This window comes from Myotis yumanensis, unplaced genomic scaffold (assembly GCF_028538775.1).
Source record: "Myotis yumanensis isolate MYYU_CA2020_CCGP unplaced genomic scaffold, mMyoYum1.0.hap1 SCAF_19, whole genome shotgun sequence".
NCBI classification, from domain to species: domain Eukaryota; kingdom Metazoa; phylum Chordata; class Mammalia; order Chiroptera; family Vespertilionidae; genus Myotis; species Myotis yumanensis.
In genome coordinates, this window is record NW_027223770.1 from 5034953 (window position 1) to 5048633 (window position 13681).

Below are 13681 nucleotides of genomic sequence, written 5' to 3' on the forward strand. Positions count from 1 at the left end.
ATGGAGCATGTGCCCCAGGCCTGGCCAATCAAAGCACTGATGTCATGGGCTGTGGCTCAAAGGTGGTCATGGGACACCCAAGCTGGTCCAGTAAGAATGACGCTTGGGAATGTGACCCAAGCTATAGGAAAAGGCTGGCTCCTCTCCCCCCCGCCCCCCTAGGACTGGAATGTGGAAGAATGTGGCTGTAGTGACTAGTCCTCTTGTGGCCACGTGGGAGGACGTGGGGCATGGAGGGGAGGAGCCGGGAGGCAGGGACAACAGGGAGCCTGGGAGTGGAGGCAGCACCAGGGATGGAGAGAAACAGTCTGCTGACGTCATTGGGAGCCTGGAAGGGATGTCACCCTGGACTTCTCGGCCGTGCGTACCAATACGCACCCCTTCGCTTACTTCAGTTTGACTTGGTTTCCTGAACCCCGAACGTGGCCTGTGCCCGGCAGCCTCGGTCTGGGACAGTCCCTGAATGCCGACTCTCCCCCCAGCTGCCCTGCCCCCTCCTCCTTCCCAGCAGTGTTCCCGGCCTCCGAGGACAGGTCAGTGTTGACCTAAGCCCCTTGTGGCCACCCCTTTCCCTTCTGCCAGCGATGGCTTCAGGGTGAACACACGCCCCAGTTTGGGTCAATGAGATGAACCTAGTCTCCCGAGAGCCCCTGAAAGAGGATCTTGAACTGACAAAAGGGAGTGCAGATGAGAAGGCCTTGTGCCCCGCCTTCCCTTCCCACACATGCCCCGGGCGGGCTGGGAGATGCTGCCGCCACCCTGCAGCCATGAGGGGAGACTCATCAGAGACGGCAGAGGAAAAAGAGGGAAGTACTTGGGGGTTTTGGTGGCATAACAGCTGGAGAGATAACTGTGAAATCGCCTATCTAGACTTGTTGTAAAGTCAGATAATAGATGCTTATGTCTGTTAAACCACTATGTGTTGGGTGTTAGTATTTGCAGCCGCAAGCATTCCCAATTGATATTAAAAATCTAAGTGATGTAGCATCTAGTTCCTCAATCAAAGGAAGCACACAAGGCTAAGAACACCAGTTCCTTTATTATTATTTACTGTTATTTTTTCCCCTAAAGAACAGCACAATTCAAATAACAATGACACACACGTCCCACCCACATACACAGTACCCCTATCCTGCCTGCCGGCTGTCTGGCCTTTGCTTGGTTCCTGGCGGAGCTGCCTGGAGACAGCCCCCTCTGTAAAAATCCCGACGAGGACACAGACACAAGGAAGGGGGACGTTAGCTAGAGGGTAAACCGAGGGGCTTCCAGATTCCTGGGGGACTGCGAGCTCGGGAACGTGCGGCAGGTGCTGGGCGGAGGGCAGAAGGCACTGCTGTTTTCCTGTGGCTGTTGGGGAGGAAGCCCTGCTGTCACCTCTATAGGCCAGGGCTGCAGAAACACAGTGCGGGGAGCTCATGGGCCCCATCAGCCAACCAGGGGGCAGGCACGGACATGGGGCCCAGAATAGGAATCTGGGTGATGCGAGGTCCCCAGAGAAAAGCAGCCCTGGCATCAGTTGCACGGTGAGGTACTGTGTGAAATGCTATGTCCCCTTCTGTATGCTGTGCAACTGTTGAATGTACAACATTTTTATCAAGACAGAAAAAGTAAAGAAAGAAAAACTTCCAGCATGTTGGCCTAACGCCACCCAGCATGACTTGCCAATTGCGCCCTCTTGGTGCAAACACCTAGTACTACACTATCTAGGGACTGGTCAAATGACCCTGACCCCCAACACTTTAGTTGCACTAAATCTATGAGTTCAGCTGAAGTGATGACTAATGTACCCTGGAATCAGAGAAGCCCTGGGGGTGGGGGGGTGATAAGGATGGGCCAAGACTGGGGTCTCAAGTGCAGGTGACCTCCTGGCCGTCTTGAGGAAGCTGGTTGCTGAAGCCGCTCTCTCCCGATGGCGAGTACGGGGGCACCTGGGGAGCCTCGATGATCAGCAGGCCCTCCGGGGAGAGCGAGGCGAACACCGTGGCGGGGTCCACCTCCGCAGGAAGCCTAGGAGGAGCACAGGGTTTTAGTCATTTATTTTAATCCAGGCCACACGTTCTGAAAGAAGATAGTTTTGATAAGAGCTTGGGCTTGGGGTGTACATGCTGGGTCTGAATCCTGGCTCGGCCCCTTTCTAGCTGTGGTCCCGGGAAGGCCACTCAGCTACTCGGAGCTGGTTCTCTCCTGCCTCTCAATGGAGGTCATTGTATCAAACGTGGACCGGATTTGGGGCTTTAGGATTCTTTGCAAAGAATGTGAACATGCTTTGCTAGTGGTAAATGCTGCTCAACAGTAACTAACTTACAAGGGAGCTGCAGCCCCCGTGTCTGATTCAGGTTGAAGTCTCCACTTAGCACCATGATTCACCAGCTGTTGGCGAAACGCCGCCATCCCCTCCCCGCGCAGAGCACAGTAAGGTGTGTCTGGCAGCGGGTGGCGCACGGCCACCTGCCACGTGCACCGCCGGTGGGATTAATGGTGGATGGGCAGCTTGGCAGAGTGGGTCAGGCTGGCCGCAGATGCCAGCGTCCTCTGTATGTTTAGGATGAGCTGTGATTGGGCACATCCTAGGTGTTTGCTGTAGGTGGTAAGTGTTTTGTTTCCTGAACACGTGTGTAGGCATGAGCTGGTCCGAGCTGTATATGGGTCCCGAATGGTGAATGGGAGTTGACATGCCCGTAGCACAGAGCCTTGGGGGAATTAAATGACAGGCTCTGTGCATGAGCGAGCGAGCACCAACGCCGGGCTTTCTGAACCCAAATCCGGTTCCGGTTCTGAAGCTGCTTTTATGATTTGGGGCTCATTCGGAGTGAATGAGTGACCCAGGCAGTTTCTTCAACAAACCATTGGAATGTGGAGAACCTGTGGGGTGCCTTTATGAATAAGAAGAATAAAAACGGGGGCCTCTGAGCGTCCTGTGTGCCAGGTGCTTCACCCGAGTCCTCTCACTTCGTTGTTAACCCTGATCCCACCGGGCGAGTTGTTACTGTCCCTGACTCACAGGTGGGAGGTCAAGGTCAGAGAGGAGGTGACCTGCCCAAGGTCACACAGCTGGCGAGCGGCAGGTGGGGATGGAGTTGGAATCCTGGTCTCTGAATTCGTCTCTGAATTCACAGTAGCTCTCTGGCACCCGATTTTTAAAAAAGGGACCATGGGTGGTAGGAGGGGGAGAGGACAGAAGGTTTGATCACCATAGAGCTCTCCTGGCCTCGGCTGGCTCTGCCTGTTGTAAAAGCAAAGTCACGGGTCTTGATGAAAGAACCCGAAAGTGAGGTCAGCCTGTTCTGGGTCATGGGCAGGGCCCTTCCTGGAGGGCAACCCGTAGCCCCATGCGCCGAGTCTACCCAGGAGACGCCGGCCAAATGGAAGCCACGGGCATTAGCGGGGCCTGTGGGAAGGAGGGAAGAGAAGGAGGGAACGGGCAGCTGCCAAGCCGAGCTGCGGACGTGTGGCCCTCCCCTGGCTGCTGGGATGGGTCCGCTCTGCTTAACCGCTCACATGCCAACCCAGTGGGCACCGGACACAGTGGGAGAGGTGGCTGTGGTCCAGAGAATGGGCGTGGCAAGTTCTCTCTTTTTTTAATGTATTGATTTTAGAGAGAGGGCGAGGGAGAGGGAGAGAAACATGTTGGTCTAGTTATTCATGCATCATTGGTGCTTCTTGTATGTGCCCCGACCGGAGATCAAACCCTTGGCATAGTGGGACGATGCTCTAACCCACTGAGCTACCCAGCCAGGGCCCTGAACTCAAATTCTGATTCTTCCTGATTGTGTAGCCTTGAGCCTGTGCTCTCGCCCCCTGAGCCTATTTCCTTATAGGGAAAGGGGTAACGAAAGTGCCAGCCTCTGCAGGTGACCTGAGAAGCCGTGCCTGCTGCGCCGGAGTGCCTGCTGAGGGTTAGCTTCTGCGCAGCCGTGGGCCGCGCCGCGGGCACCCTGACGGCTGTGAATGTTTCAGCACAAAGCCCGGCATCACTGACCCGCAGAATGTCAGAGCCCCAGAGAGTCCTCACGATGGTCCGGGACAAAGCTCTCATTTTCCACCTGGGGAAGCTGAGGCCCAGAGGTGGGAAGAGACTCAGTCTAGGTCTCTGACCAGGTGCCCTGGTTTGGAGGTTTTAATAAGGCCAGTTCCCGGGGAGGAGCCCCGAGTCCATCCCCTGTGTAAGTGCTTCGCACACATCCTCTCCTGCCCCATAGGGTGCCTCCGAGGGAAACAGGAGGGGGGGGTGGGGGGGTGGGGACAGCAGCTCAGGTTAGCGGAGCCTGGACTCCCACCCCCCTGGGTGAGATGAGATTTAACCACAGGCAGCTGGGCATTGACCAATCAGAGTGGAGGCTTCAGGCCATGGCGAGGGGGGAGGGTCCTGGGGACCCTTTAGTTTCTGGGATGTGGGGAGCTCTGGAGGGTCCCGGGCAGGTCAGGATGGCTGGCTGGTTGGGCGGGCACGTGCGGGGCTCAGGGCAGTGGCCAGTGCAGTGTTGTCACAGGAGCCCGCTCAGCTGCCGGGCCCCAGCTGACCAGCAGCCCTGCCTCTGGCCGCTTCAGGCTGCTCTACCTGGTCAATAACTCCCCTGAGGCCCCAGAGATGGCAAAATCCACGAAAATGGCCACGTTTGTAAGATGATGAACCCGCCGCCTTCTTTCTGCCTCCGTCCCTGTCACGGCTCAGCTCTGTCTGTGATCGTGGGGGCACCTCGTTTGAACCTCTTGACAGAAACTTCAGCGCCCTCCCCCTCCTTTGCCCTCCGCGACGCTGGGTCTGGTGCTGGACCTCGGGGAGGGGGCCTGGCATGCAGGCCAGTGAGCAGAGACACAGTTGGCCATGGCCTTATGGGGAAGTGCCCGCGGCTTCCAGGAACCCGCATCGCAGGGGGGTCAGGCCAGGACACGTGGGGACGGGACTGCAGGACCCAAAAGAAGCCTAGGAATTCGGCTGATGCTGTCTTTCCGGGGCGGGCGGAGTGACGATCGATAGCAGCGAGGGTAACAGGAATGCCGGCGCCCGCTGGCCGGGGCTGCTGCGTGCGTGCCTGGCCACCATCTCCTTTGATGTTCAGCTGGGGAGGCCGCAGGGCTAGAGCCACCCTCCATCCTTCTTACCGGGAGGAAGGGCATTAGGATGAGGGACCAGCTCGGGGCTGTTCTAATTTCTAACTGTAAGGACCTTTCCCCCAAGCTCTCCGTCCTCCAGGGAGGGTGAGGTCTCTCCTGCCCTCTGCACGTTGAGCTGCAACCAACGGCTCACTGCAGCCAGGATGGCGAGACTCTGGGGCCAGCAGGACACCGGGTGGCGTGATGCCGTCAGAAACAGGCGTGTCCATGCAGCGTTAGGACCTACGGGCTCTTCTTCCCACAGGTGTTTCGGGGGGAGAGGGGGCTCCGTGTGGCTTGGACTCATTGGCTCTGCAGGTGGCCTTCTGCTCACATGATTCCTTTGCTGTGACATTTTCCCCTTTAGGGTGAAGGTTCAGCTCCCTACCCCGGGGCGGGGGTGAGGTGCCTCACGGGAGAGATGCCCAAGAGGGTACAGACCCCAGAACTGGGGTCCCAGGCCCCTCCCGCCCTCCACGCCCACCGGAAACGCACACGGGGTTACTTACTGGATTTTCTTGGTGAAGTTCTTGGACACAATGCCCCCCTCATGCTGCTTCTCTTCGTGATTGCCTGGAGGGGGGGAATCCTCGCGTCAGCATCTGAGTCCCTTGGGCTTCCACTGACGGGAGCCCAGGCTCAGGTTCAAACCCTGCCCTGGCCCCGCCTCATTGTGTGGCTCGGGGCTTGATCTAGACTCGAGGCTCCAGCAGTCACAGCCTCGGGCCCCTCACCTGAGCCCACCTCCCAGGCTGCTGAGGAGGTGAAGCAAGACAATGGACAGGACAGGAGGCCCTGACTGCAGTTGGCAGACAATTACAATTGTCTTAGGAAATCAGAGCCTGGGCCCGTGTGGCACTGTATCTTCCAAGCCCTCATTGGACAGCACGGCGCCCTCAGCAGCCAGGAGAACCCTGGGGACAACACCCCGGATGCCGCCCGCTGGCTTCACAGCTCATGGTCCCTCCCCCCCCACCCCCACCCCAGGACGGGCTGCTCAGGGTTACCCATGCGAAACTGAGGCCCTGCCCTGGGCTCTGAGCCAGCTCTCTCTGAATCTGAGCCAGGTGCTGGGGCCGATCCTCTCTGCCCATCCCACCTTCCAATTAGCTCCCAGAGTCATATTCCTGTGCCCCGTCCTGAGAGAGCCGCCTGACAGCAATGCTTCAATCTGCTACCAACACCCGCCCCCCCGCCCCCCGGACTCCCAGAGGGGCCCTGCCTAAGGAAGGGGGAGGCTCCACGGTGGGAACTGCCCTTCCCTCCTGCAGGGTGCAGGGGAGGGGGGTCTTTTCTTTTCCTTCCTTAGGAAGGAAAGAGATGGAATGACACGGAGGCCTGGGCCCAAACTGCCCTATCACCTTGCAGTTTATATAACAAATTCTGAGCCTCGTCGCCCTTCCCATTCTTACTTTTTTAATGGAGAGAGTGTCTCTCATTTCTCTGTAAACAAGGAGTTAGTGGCAAGAGAGCCATTGCCCCCCTCATTTGTGGGGCCACAGCCCAGGGCCAGGAGCCCTCCTGTACACAGGGGTCAGGTGTCTCTGAGGGGCTCGGGAATCTAGACGGAATAACCTGGTGAGATGTATTATTTTTCTGTGGCCCCAGATTTCGAAAAACCGGCCATTTATAGGTAATTACATTACTAATTGCTTTTTTATTCATTACTCCTTTCTTAATTACTTTTTCTAGATTATAAGAAAATGCATGTGTAAGTTAAAAAGTGTAGAAAATAATGGAAAAAATCAAATAAAACCACCCATAACCCCATCGCCCTGAGAAAACCACTGGCATTTTGGTAGATGTTCCAGGCTTTTCTTTCTGTACTTAGAAATGCATAAATGTTATGTTGGTATAGCTGTGCGTCATATAGCTTATCAAACGGGATCACACTCTAGTTATTTTCTGTGTTACGGCCGATGTTCTCGGACACGATGTGTAACGGCTGCCTGGCGTTCCCCGTGGGGATATATAAGGTCATGCAGCCAGTCCCCAGCTTTTGGGCACCGGCCCGCTCCTGACATGGAAAGAATGTCGCTGCACTGATATTCTTGGGCTTCTTTAGGGCGAGTTCCGGGTTCTAGAATTTCTAAGCTCGGTCTGTGCTGCTCCATCACCCAGCTGGGCAGAAAGGGGCACATTTAGAGGAAATGGTGTTGAACGGGAGTGCTGCTGTTCTGTGAATGTGCTGATGCTCTGAGCGTTTGTTCTGCCCTGCCAAGTCCCTGACCACCAGCTGCCCGGCGCGCACACCGGCACGCGGCCAAAGGTCCCCTCCCCAGAGCCTGGGCCTCTGGAGGCCTGTCTCCCTTGGGGACAGGCCAGTGCCTCTGACTCAGCCCTTCTGCACACTGCGTCCTGGGAATAATGAAGAAGGAGGCGGGGGATAAGAATAAAATAGCAAACTCATACAGCTCTTGCGTGGTGTCAGCCACTGTTCTGAGCACCTCGCCTAGAACACCTCCTTTCATTTTCACGCCAGCCTTATTCTAGCCGTTTTGTGGCTCGGGAACAGAAGCTCAGAGAGGTTAAGTGATGTGCGCAAGGTCACACAGCTCGGAAGAGCAGGAGCAGAGGTTCAAAGACTTGAGTCCCTGCTCTGACATCTACTTTTCTTGGGGCCTCAGTGTATTGTTCTCTAAAATGGGGGTGACAGCAACATCCTAATTATTGGGTTACTTTGAGGAGTGAATGACAGTGAGTCACAGAATTGCTTTGTAAGTTGTAAAATTACTGTGTGAAGGTAAACGCTTGTGGTTTATTTCGATGTTTGGGGCAGGATTGCCCCTCAGAAGCTAACCCTCCCTCTCCATGCTCTGAGAACAAGGTTTGGGGGTCAGGGAGGAGAGGGTGTCTGATTTCCATAAGGGGCGCCTGGGGTGGTGTTCATCTTGTTGAAAGAAGGTGTTGGAAAGAGTGGAGTCTTAAAGCTTAATTTGCATAGTATTTGAATATCTAGTAGGGTCAGTTGAAGGATGATGAGTAATGTTTAATTCTTATTTTGTTTTCCTTTTTATTTTCTACATGGGAATAATTTCATTTTTGTAAACATAAAAAAGTAATTATTGCGGTTAAAGAAGGAAAAAAACTCATCTGAAGTCAGGGAAGCTGAGAGGCCTCTGGGAGCCTCGGAGAAATGTGGGCATCAACCCTCGGGGAAAGCCACTGGCCCAGCTCAAGAAAGCAGGCTGTTACCAGGGAGGCGGGGCCCTGGGCTTAAGGAGAAGGGCCGGGCATATGGTCTTGGGGACTTTCCAGTCCCTTCCCTGGCCAGAGCCTGGCCCAGTGGCCCAGGAAGGGAATGGTTCTTGGCTGGTGGCTGCAGGGCGGGGGTGAGAGTGTGTGAGGCATGATGGGAATCTTCTAGTCCAGCATTATCCAAACACTTCCCTGGAACTGGACACTCACAGGTGTCAGATAAGACAAGGCCGTCTCTCCGAGATTCATAAACCACATTAGCAGACTCAGCGCTCGGCGAAGCCCACAGCGCGACGACGGTTACCATGTTGTTTCAACCAGCACCTTCTAGAATTCTGGACCCCCTCCTCCACCCAGTGCTCAGACGCCTAGTGGCAGCTAAAAGAACACTGTTGGCCAAACACTGACCCAGTCCCCCTTCACAGACCCATGGTAACCCTGAGGGTCGGAGGTGGCAGGGAGGATTTGCCCAGGGCCACACAATCAGAACTGGAAACTGGCTAGGTTGGCCTGACTTTGAATTTCAGACACTGCCATGGAGAAGTGGGTGATCTCAGGTGAATTCCTCTCTCTGGGCCTCAGTTTCCCCATCTGTAAAATGGGTATAACAAACCTACCCATGTTTACTTAGAAGTCCCCATGAGGAAGCAGCGAGCCAACCTATGTAGGTATTTAGCACAGGGTGCGTGGGGAATAGGTTTGTCACTATGCGATGCGGGAGGGGAGACTGGTTTCATGTCTGACTTCCCTTGAAAGTTGTGTTTTAGATGGAGCCTCTGCTATTGGTCGGATTTTTCAAACTGCTTTTGGGGAGAGACTCAGTGTGTCCTCTCAGGGGATCTGGATTCTGTCGAGCTAAGGTGGCTAAGTGCACGCCTGTGAGAATTTTACAGCCTAAAAAGGCTTTGTCTGCCTTTGTCTTATTTGTGTTCCCCAACGACCCCATGTTACAGATGTGGAAACTGAGGCTCCAAGACGCATTCAAAGCCTCTGGATCAGTAAGTGACTTAGCTGGGATGTCGGCTTGGAGCTGCCCGGTCCCGTTTGTTAAGAAGCGCCTAGAAAAGAGGACGGAGAGGCTGGGCAGAGGTCTCCTGGAAGGGCCACAGGACCCTCCAACCTGGGGTGGAAAACTCAGGAACCTTAATTAAAACAAAGACAGAGAGTGGTCATAATAATGCCCATCTCCAGGGCACCAGGCAGGCGCCCTCACTAGCTCCATTTTACAGACACTCTGCAGGTCTTACATCTTGTCTGCATATATTTAGTCTCCCCTGCAGCCTTATGGGATAGATACTATTATGATCCCCATTCTGCAGATGAGGAAATGGAGACTCAGAGCGGTGAAAAGACTTCCTTGCCCACATCCATAGAGCGTGAACAGCGCAGCCAGGGATGGAACCCAGGTCTCAGAGGCCATCTACCGTTTATGATTTCTCAGGGCCTCCCTGGGTGGCTGGCATTTTATCAACATCCACTTCAGTAACAGTTTCAGGCGCTATATGTCCACACGTTTCACGCATCAGCTCATTAAATACAATCATCCTTCTGCCCTTGTAGCCCTTTGAACCCCAATTTCCAGATTAGGAAACAAAGCCGAGAGCAGCTAAGTCTGTACAACCTGCTGGTCAGTGGGGGAGCCTGTTTCAGAACTGGAGCCCAGCGTCCCGGCCAAGGCCGCCCAGAGCCCCGGCCGACTCCCTCCGTCAGCACGTGGCCCCAGCCTGACGCCTGGCCCTCCCGCTGTGCCTGCCAGACCTCCGATGTTTATCATTCTGACCTGCCAGGCTTTGAAAACCCCCCCTCCCCCCAACACCTTCCTGCCAGGGCTCGTCCCGCCCGCCCGTGTTTGCGATGCTTTTATTGATTTTTCTGGCGGCAGAGCCTGCTGGGAACCTGCTCCTTTTAGTGGAGCTTTAATTGCTGGGAAGCGACAGAAAGCTGCTTCCCTCTCCTGGGGTGTGGGCAGGCCCAGACTCCTCCTGCTGCTGACTCACAGCGTGACCTTGGACGCATCCCGCCTGGGTCCCAGCTCAGCCGAGGGGGCCTGGAGGCCTCTGCTCTCAGGGCTGGGGGAGGCGTGTTGGGGAGAAGGAACAGAGGAGGTTTAGCCCAGCCCTTCATCCCTAGTAGGTGCCTAGATGGCCGATTCGCTTCTGGCCTCCCGTTCCCATGCAGCCTGGATCGGAACCCCTGGTGGCCTTGGGGGGGGGGGGGAGGGGTTCCCTGAGCCCCCCTGGGCCTCCGCTTCCTCATCTGTAAGAAGGGGAGCCCACGGGACCCCTGCCCTCTGGCCGCATTAACTGAGCGGCTGCAGGTGAGGCGCTCAGGTGGGTCTGGCAGCTAGGAAGCTGGTCAAGGTTACCCATTCATCTTAAAATGGCCATTCAGCCTCAGTTCTTATCTGGGACCAGGGAGTGTTGCCCTTGAAGCCAGGCTGGTTGCTAACCCTCCACATGAAACACGCTTCGAGGCTGTGATGTGATCTGGGGCCCTTCAATTCCTTCTGTGTCTGTGTCACTTCTTCCTCTGCAATTCTCCGCCACCATATCCAGCCGGTTCCCACCCCCCTGCCGGCTCTGATGGATAGGCCGGCGCCCCAAGGCCCCACTGCCGCCCGCTTGTCAGGCTGCGCTTTCCTGGAGGCCAGGAGGGGAGTTCTCCCTAAGGGTAACTTTTGGGGCCACATTCCTGAGCCCTGAGGTCGCCTGCCTCAGCCCTCGCATCTGCCCCTCCGGAGAAGTCCTCTGGGCTGTTCCAACCTGCAGCCCCCACCCCACCCCCTTCTCTCTCCCCATCCTGATCCCCACTCACCAGACACCTCCACGTATCTGTCCTTGGTCTTTACCATCAGCTCCTCTGGCTTGAAGCTGTGCACGTTGACACACACCTTCCAGGGCTCTCCAGGGAAGGGTGGGGGGCTCCTGCCATCCGCAGGGACCCCAAACCTGCCTGTGGCAGTCGGCACCCGCGGCACCGTGCCCGGCCTCAGGGATCCTGGCCAGGCCGAGGAGAGTCGAGGCAGCGCCCAGTCGGGCCAGGGGGCAGTCAAGTCGTCGGGGAAGGGGTCCATGCCAAAGCCATCGTCCAGCAGGCGCGAGGAGAGGGGCGAGTCTCGGAAGGGGTCCCGGCGCAGGCGGCTTGGGTAGTGGCAGGAGAAGGGCATCTGACCATCAGCCATGGCGGATGCTGAGCTGGAGCACAAATGGAGGCTCAGAGAGAGGGAGCCACCTGCCCAAGGTCACACAGCAAGGTGATGTGGTGGGCTAGCCTTCCAGCTAATTCTTCAGCTTCAAAAGCTGCTGGACCATCCACTGCGGAGGGTGGAGGCAGGCACCAGGCTGGGGTCCCAACCCCCAAAGACACTCCGGCCGCCGCAGGCCACCGGGGCTGGTCCTGCAGAATCCCAGAGAGCCCTGTCCACACCGCCTCAGCCAGCCGCTGTCCTCCCAGACTGTCCAGGCTCGAAGCCAGAGCCGCCAAGGTCTAAAGTGGAGCCAGGAGCTTAATAAACCCTGGGACGCAGGCCTAGAAACTTCTCCTGGCTTCTGGGCTGGGAGCCTTTTATTTATAGCGGCTGCGGCTGGAGGCGGGCGCTGCCCAGGTCCCTCCCGTCACGCGAGTATTCCGAGGTGATGAACTAGCCCTGCAGATCCTCAGGCCCAGCTGGCTCCGAGGGGGCTGGGAGGGCCCCTGCAGCCGCCTCTGGGACAGGCTCTCTGCCCGGCCCCGCCTCCCCGCCCTCCCCCGGAGCCGCCCTCCGAGCCAGCACTTAGGCGCGGCTATTAATAACCCTCTGCTGGCTGAAGGCTCAGGTCACCCTCTGCAAATACTCCCCCCTCCCCCCTCCCCCCCCCTCCCCCGCGCCTGCTGATCCTGCCGCCCCCGGGGACCGCAGAAGGGGACCAGGGACCGGGGAGCCATGGATTTGAAGGCCGATGGCCCCGGGTTGCAGCCGCCTACAAGCGCTCAGAGCTGGCCCCCAGCGCCGGCCAGGGCTCTCACGTTACTCCCAAGCGCCTGAACTGCCCCTTTCCCGCCTGTAAAGTGGACCTCAGAGCCGCCTGCTCACGGGTGTGTCCTGAGGGGGTTTGTAGTCATTCTCCAAGCCCCCGGGGGTGGGGGGGGCGGGGAATAGGAGAACAGGTCCTCTCTGCGCTTCACATGTCAGACCCGACCCCCTGCCTGGGAATCACACCTGTTGAGAAGTTTCATTATTCACATCATCGTAACAACGTGGAGGCCACCACTGTCAGCACGTCCTCCTCCGGCAGCTTCCTCCTCAGAAAGGGGGTTCGCTGGTCCCCCAGGTCAGAGGACGGTCGGAGGATGAAGCTGGCACATCACCTCCCGCGCTGGGCGGCCGTCTTCAGCATTGAGTTCTCACCCGCAGCTCGCTGTGCCGGGCGAAAGGAAGCTGCCGGAGGAGGACAGGGTGACAGTGGTGGCCTCCACGTTGTTATGCTGATGTTAATAGTGAAACTTCTCAACAGGTGCAATTCCGGCAGGGGGTCTGGTCTGACATGTGAAGCGCAGAGAGAACCTGTTCTCCAATTCCCTGCCCCCCCACCCCCTGGGCTTGGGGAATGACTACAAAGCCCCCTTTGATGGGAGGGCCCCTGTCTTTGATCTGCCCCCGACAGGTGGGCCATCTGAGGCCTGCGTTCCCTCTGTGAGCTTCTGGGGCTCGGCCCCCTGGCCCGTGGGTGGGGTGGGGGTGCGAAGGAATTCAGTGAGTCACTGGCTGAGAAATCCTTGTGATGTGAAGCGGTGCCCGCATGAGGCAGTTGCTAAAAATAAGAACATGGAGGTACCAGCACTCACCATCCCTTACCGCCTGCATGCCCACCGCACGGCGAGCACCTGCAGCCTCACAACAGCAGGGGTGTCGCCACCACCCACTTGGCAGGCGAGGAAACGGGCGCAGGGTCAGGCCCCTGCACACAGCTATGGGGCGGCAGAGCCCGGGAGGGGGTCTGGGTTGTTCCTGAATCTCTGATGCCTGCTGAGCGGACCCCACCCACCTCGCCCTCTATCCAGAGGGAGGCTGAGCCCCGGCCTGGCCCCTGCACCACATCCCAGCGCCTGGGTCCCCGCTGGGGGGGTGAGATCATCCGGCTGGAAGCTTCGGGCTGACGTCACAGCTGGGCCTGAGCCGCGGCGCTCTCTGTAATTACTGCGGGGCCAGGATGGAGGGTGACTGCATGGCCCAGAGGGCGCTTCCTGGCCTGGGGCCTGGGCCGGGGCCGGGTGAGGGCTCCGGGTGGGTGGGAAGGGGGAGCGGCTGGGTCCCGTGGTTTGCTGTGGGTTTGCTGTGGTTTTGAGTGGGCTGTGTGTCTGTGGGCGAGTCTGCAGGTGGAATTATTTCGAAGCCCCTCCTCTCCTTCCT

General features: G+C 57.5%; 1 protein-coding gene across 1 annotated transcript; it reads right to left on the minus strand.

The window, feature by feature from the left end:
- Nucleotides 1-1020: 1020 nt before the first annotated feature.
- Nucleotides 1021-11904, minus strand: HSPB8 (heat shock protein family B (small) member 8). Its single transcript, XM_070399283.1, has 3 exons — nt 11107-11904; nt 5604-5667; nt 1021-2007 (listed from the first exon to the last, which is right to left on the minus strand). Exons 1-3 carry the CDS (start codon nt 11471-11473, stop codon nt 1848-1850), a joined length of 591 nt encoding a protein of 196 aa, XP_070255384.1. The 5' UTR covers nt 11474-11904; the 3' UTR covers nt 1021-1847.
- Between the last annotated feature and the right edge of the window lie 1777 nt (nt 11905-13681).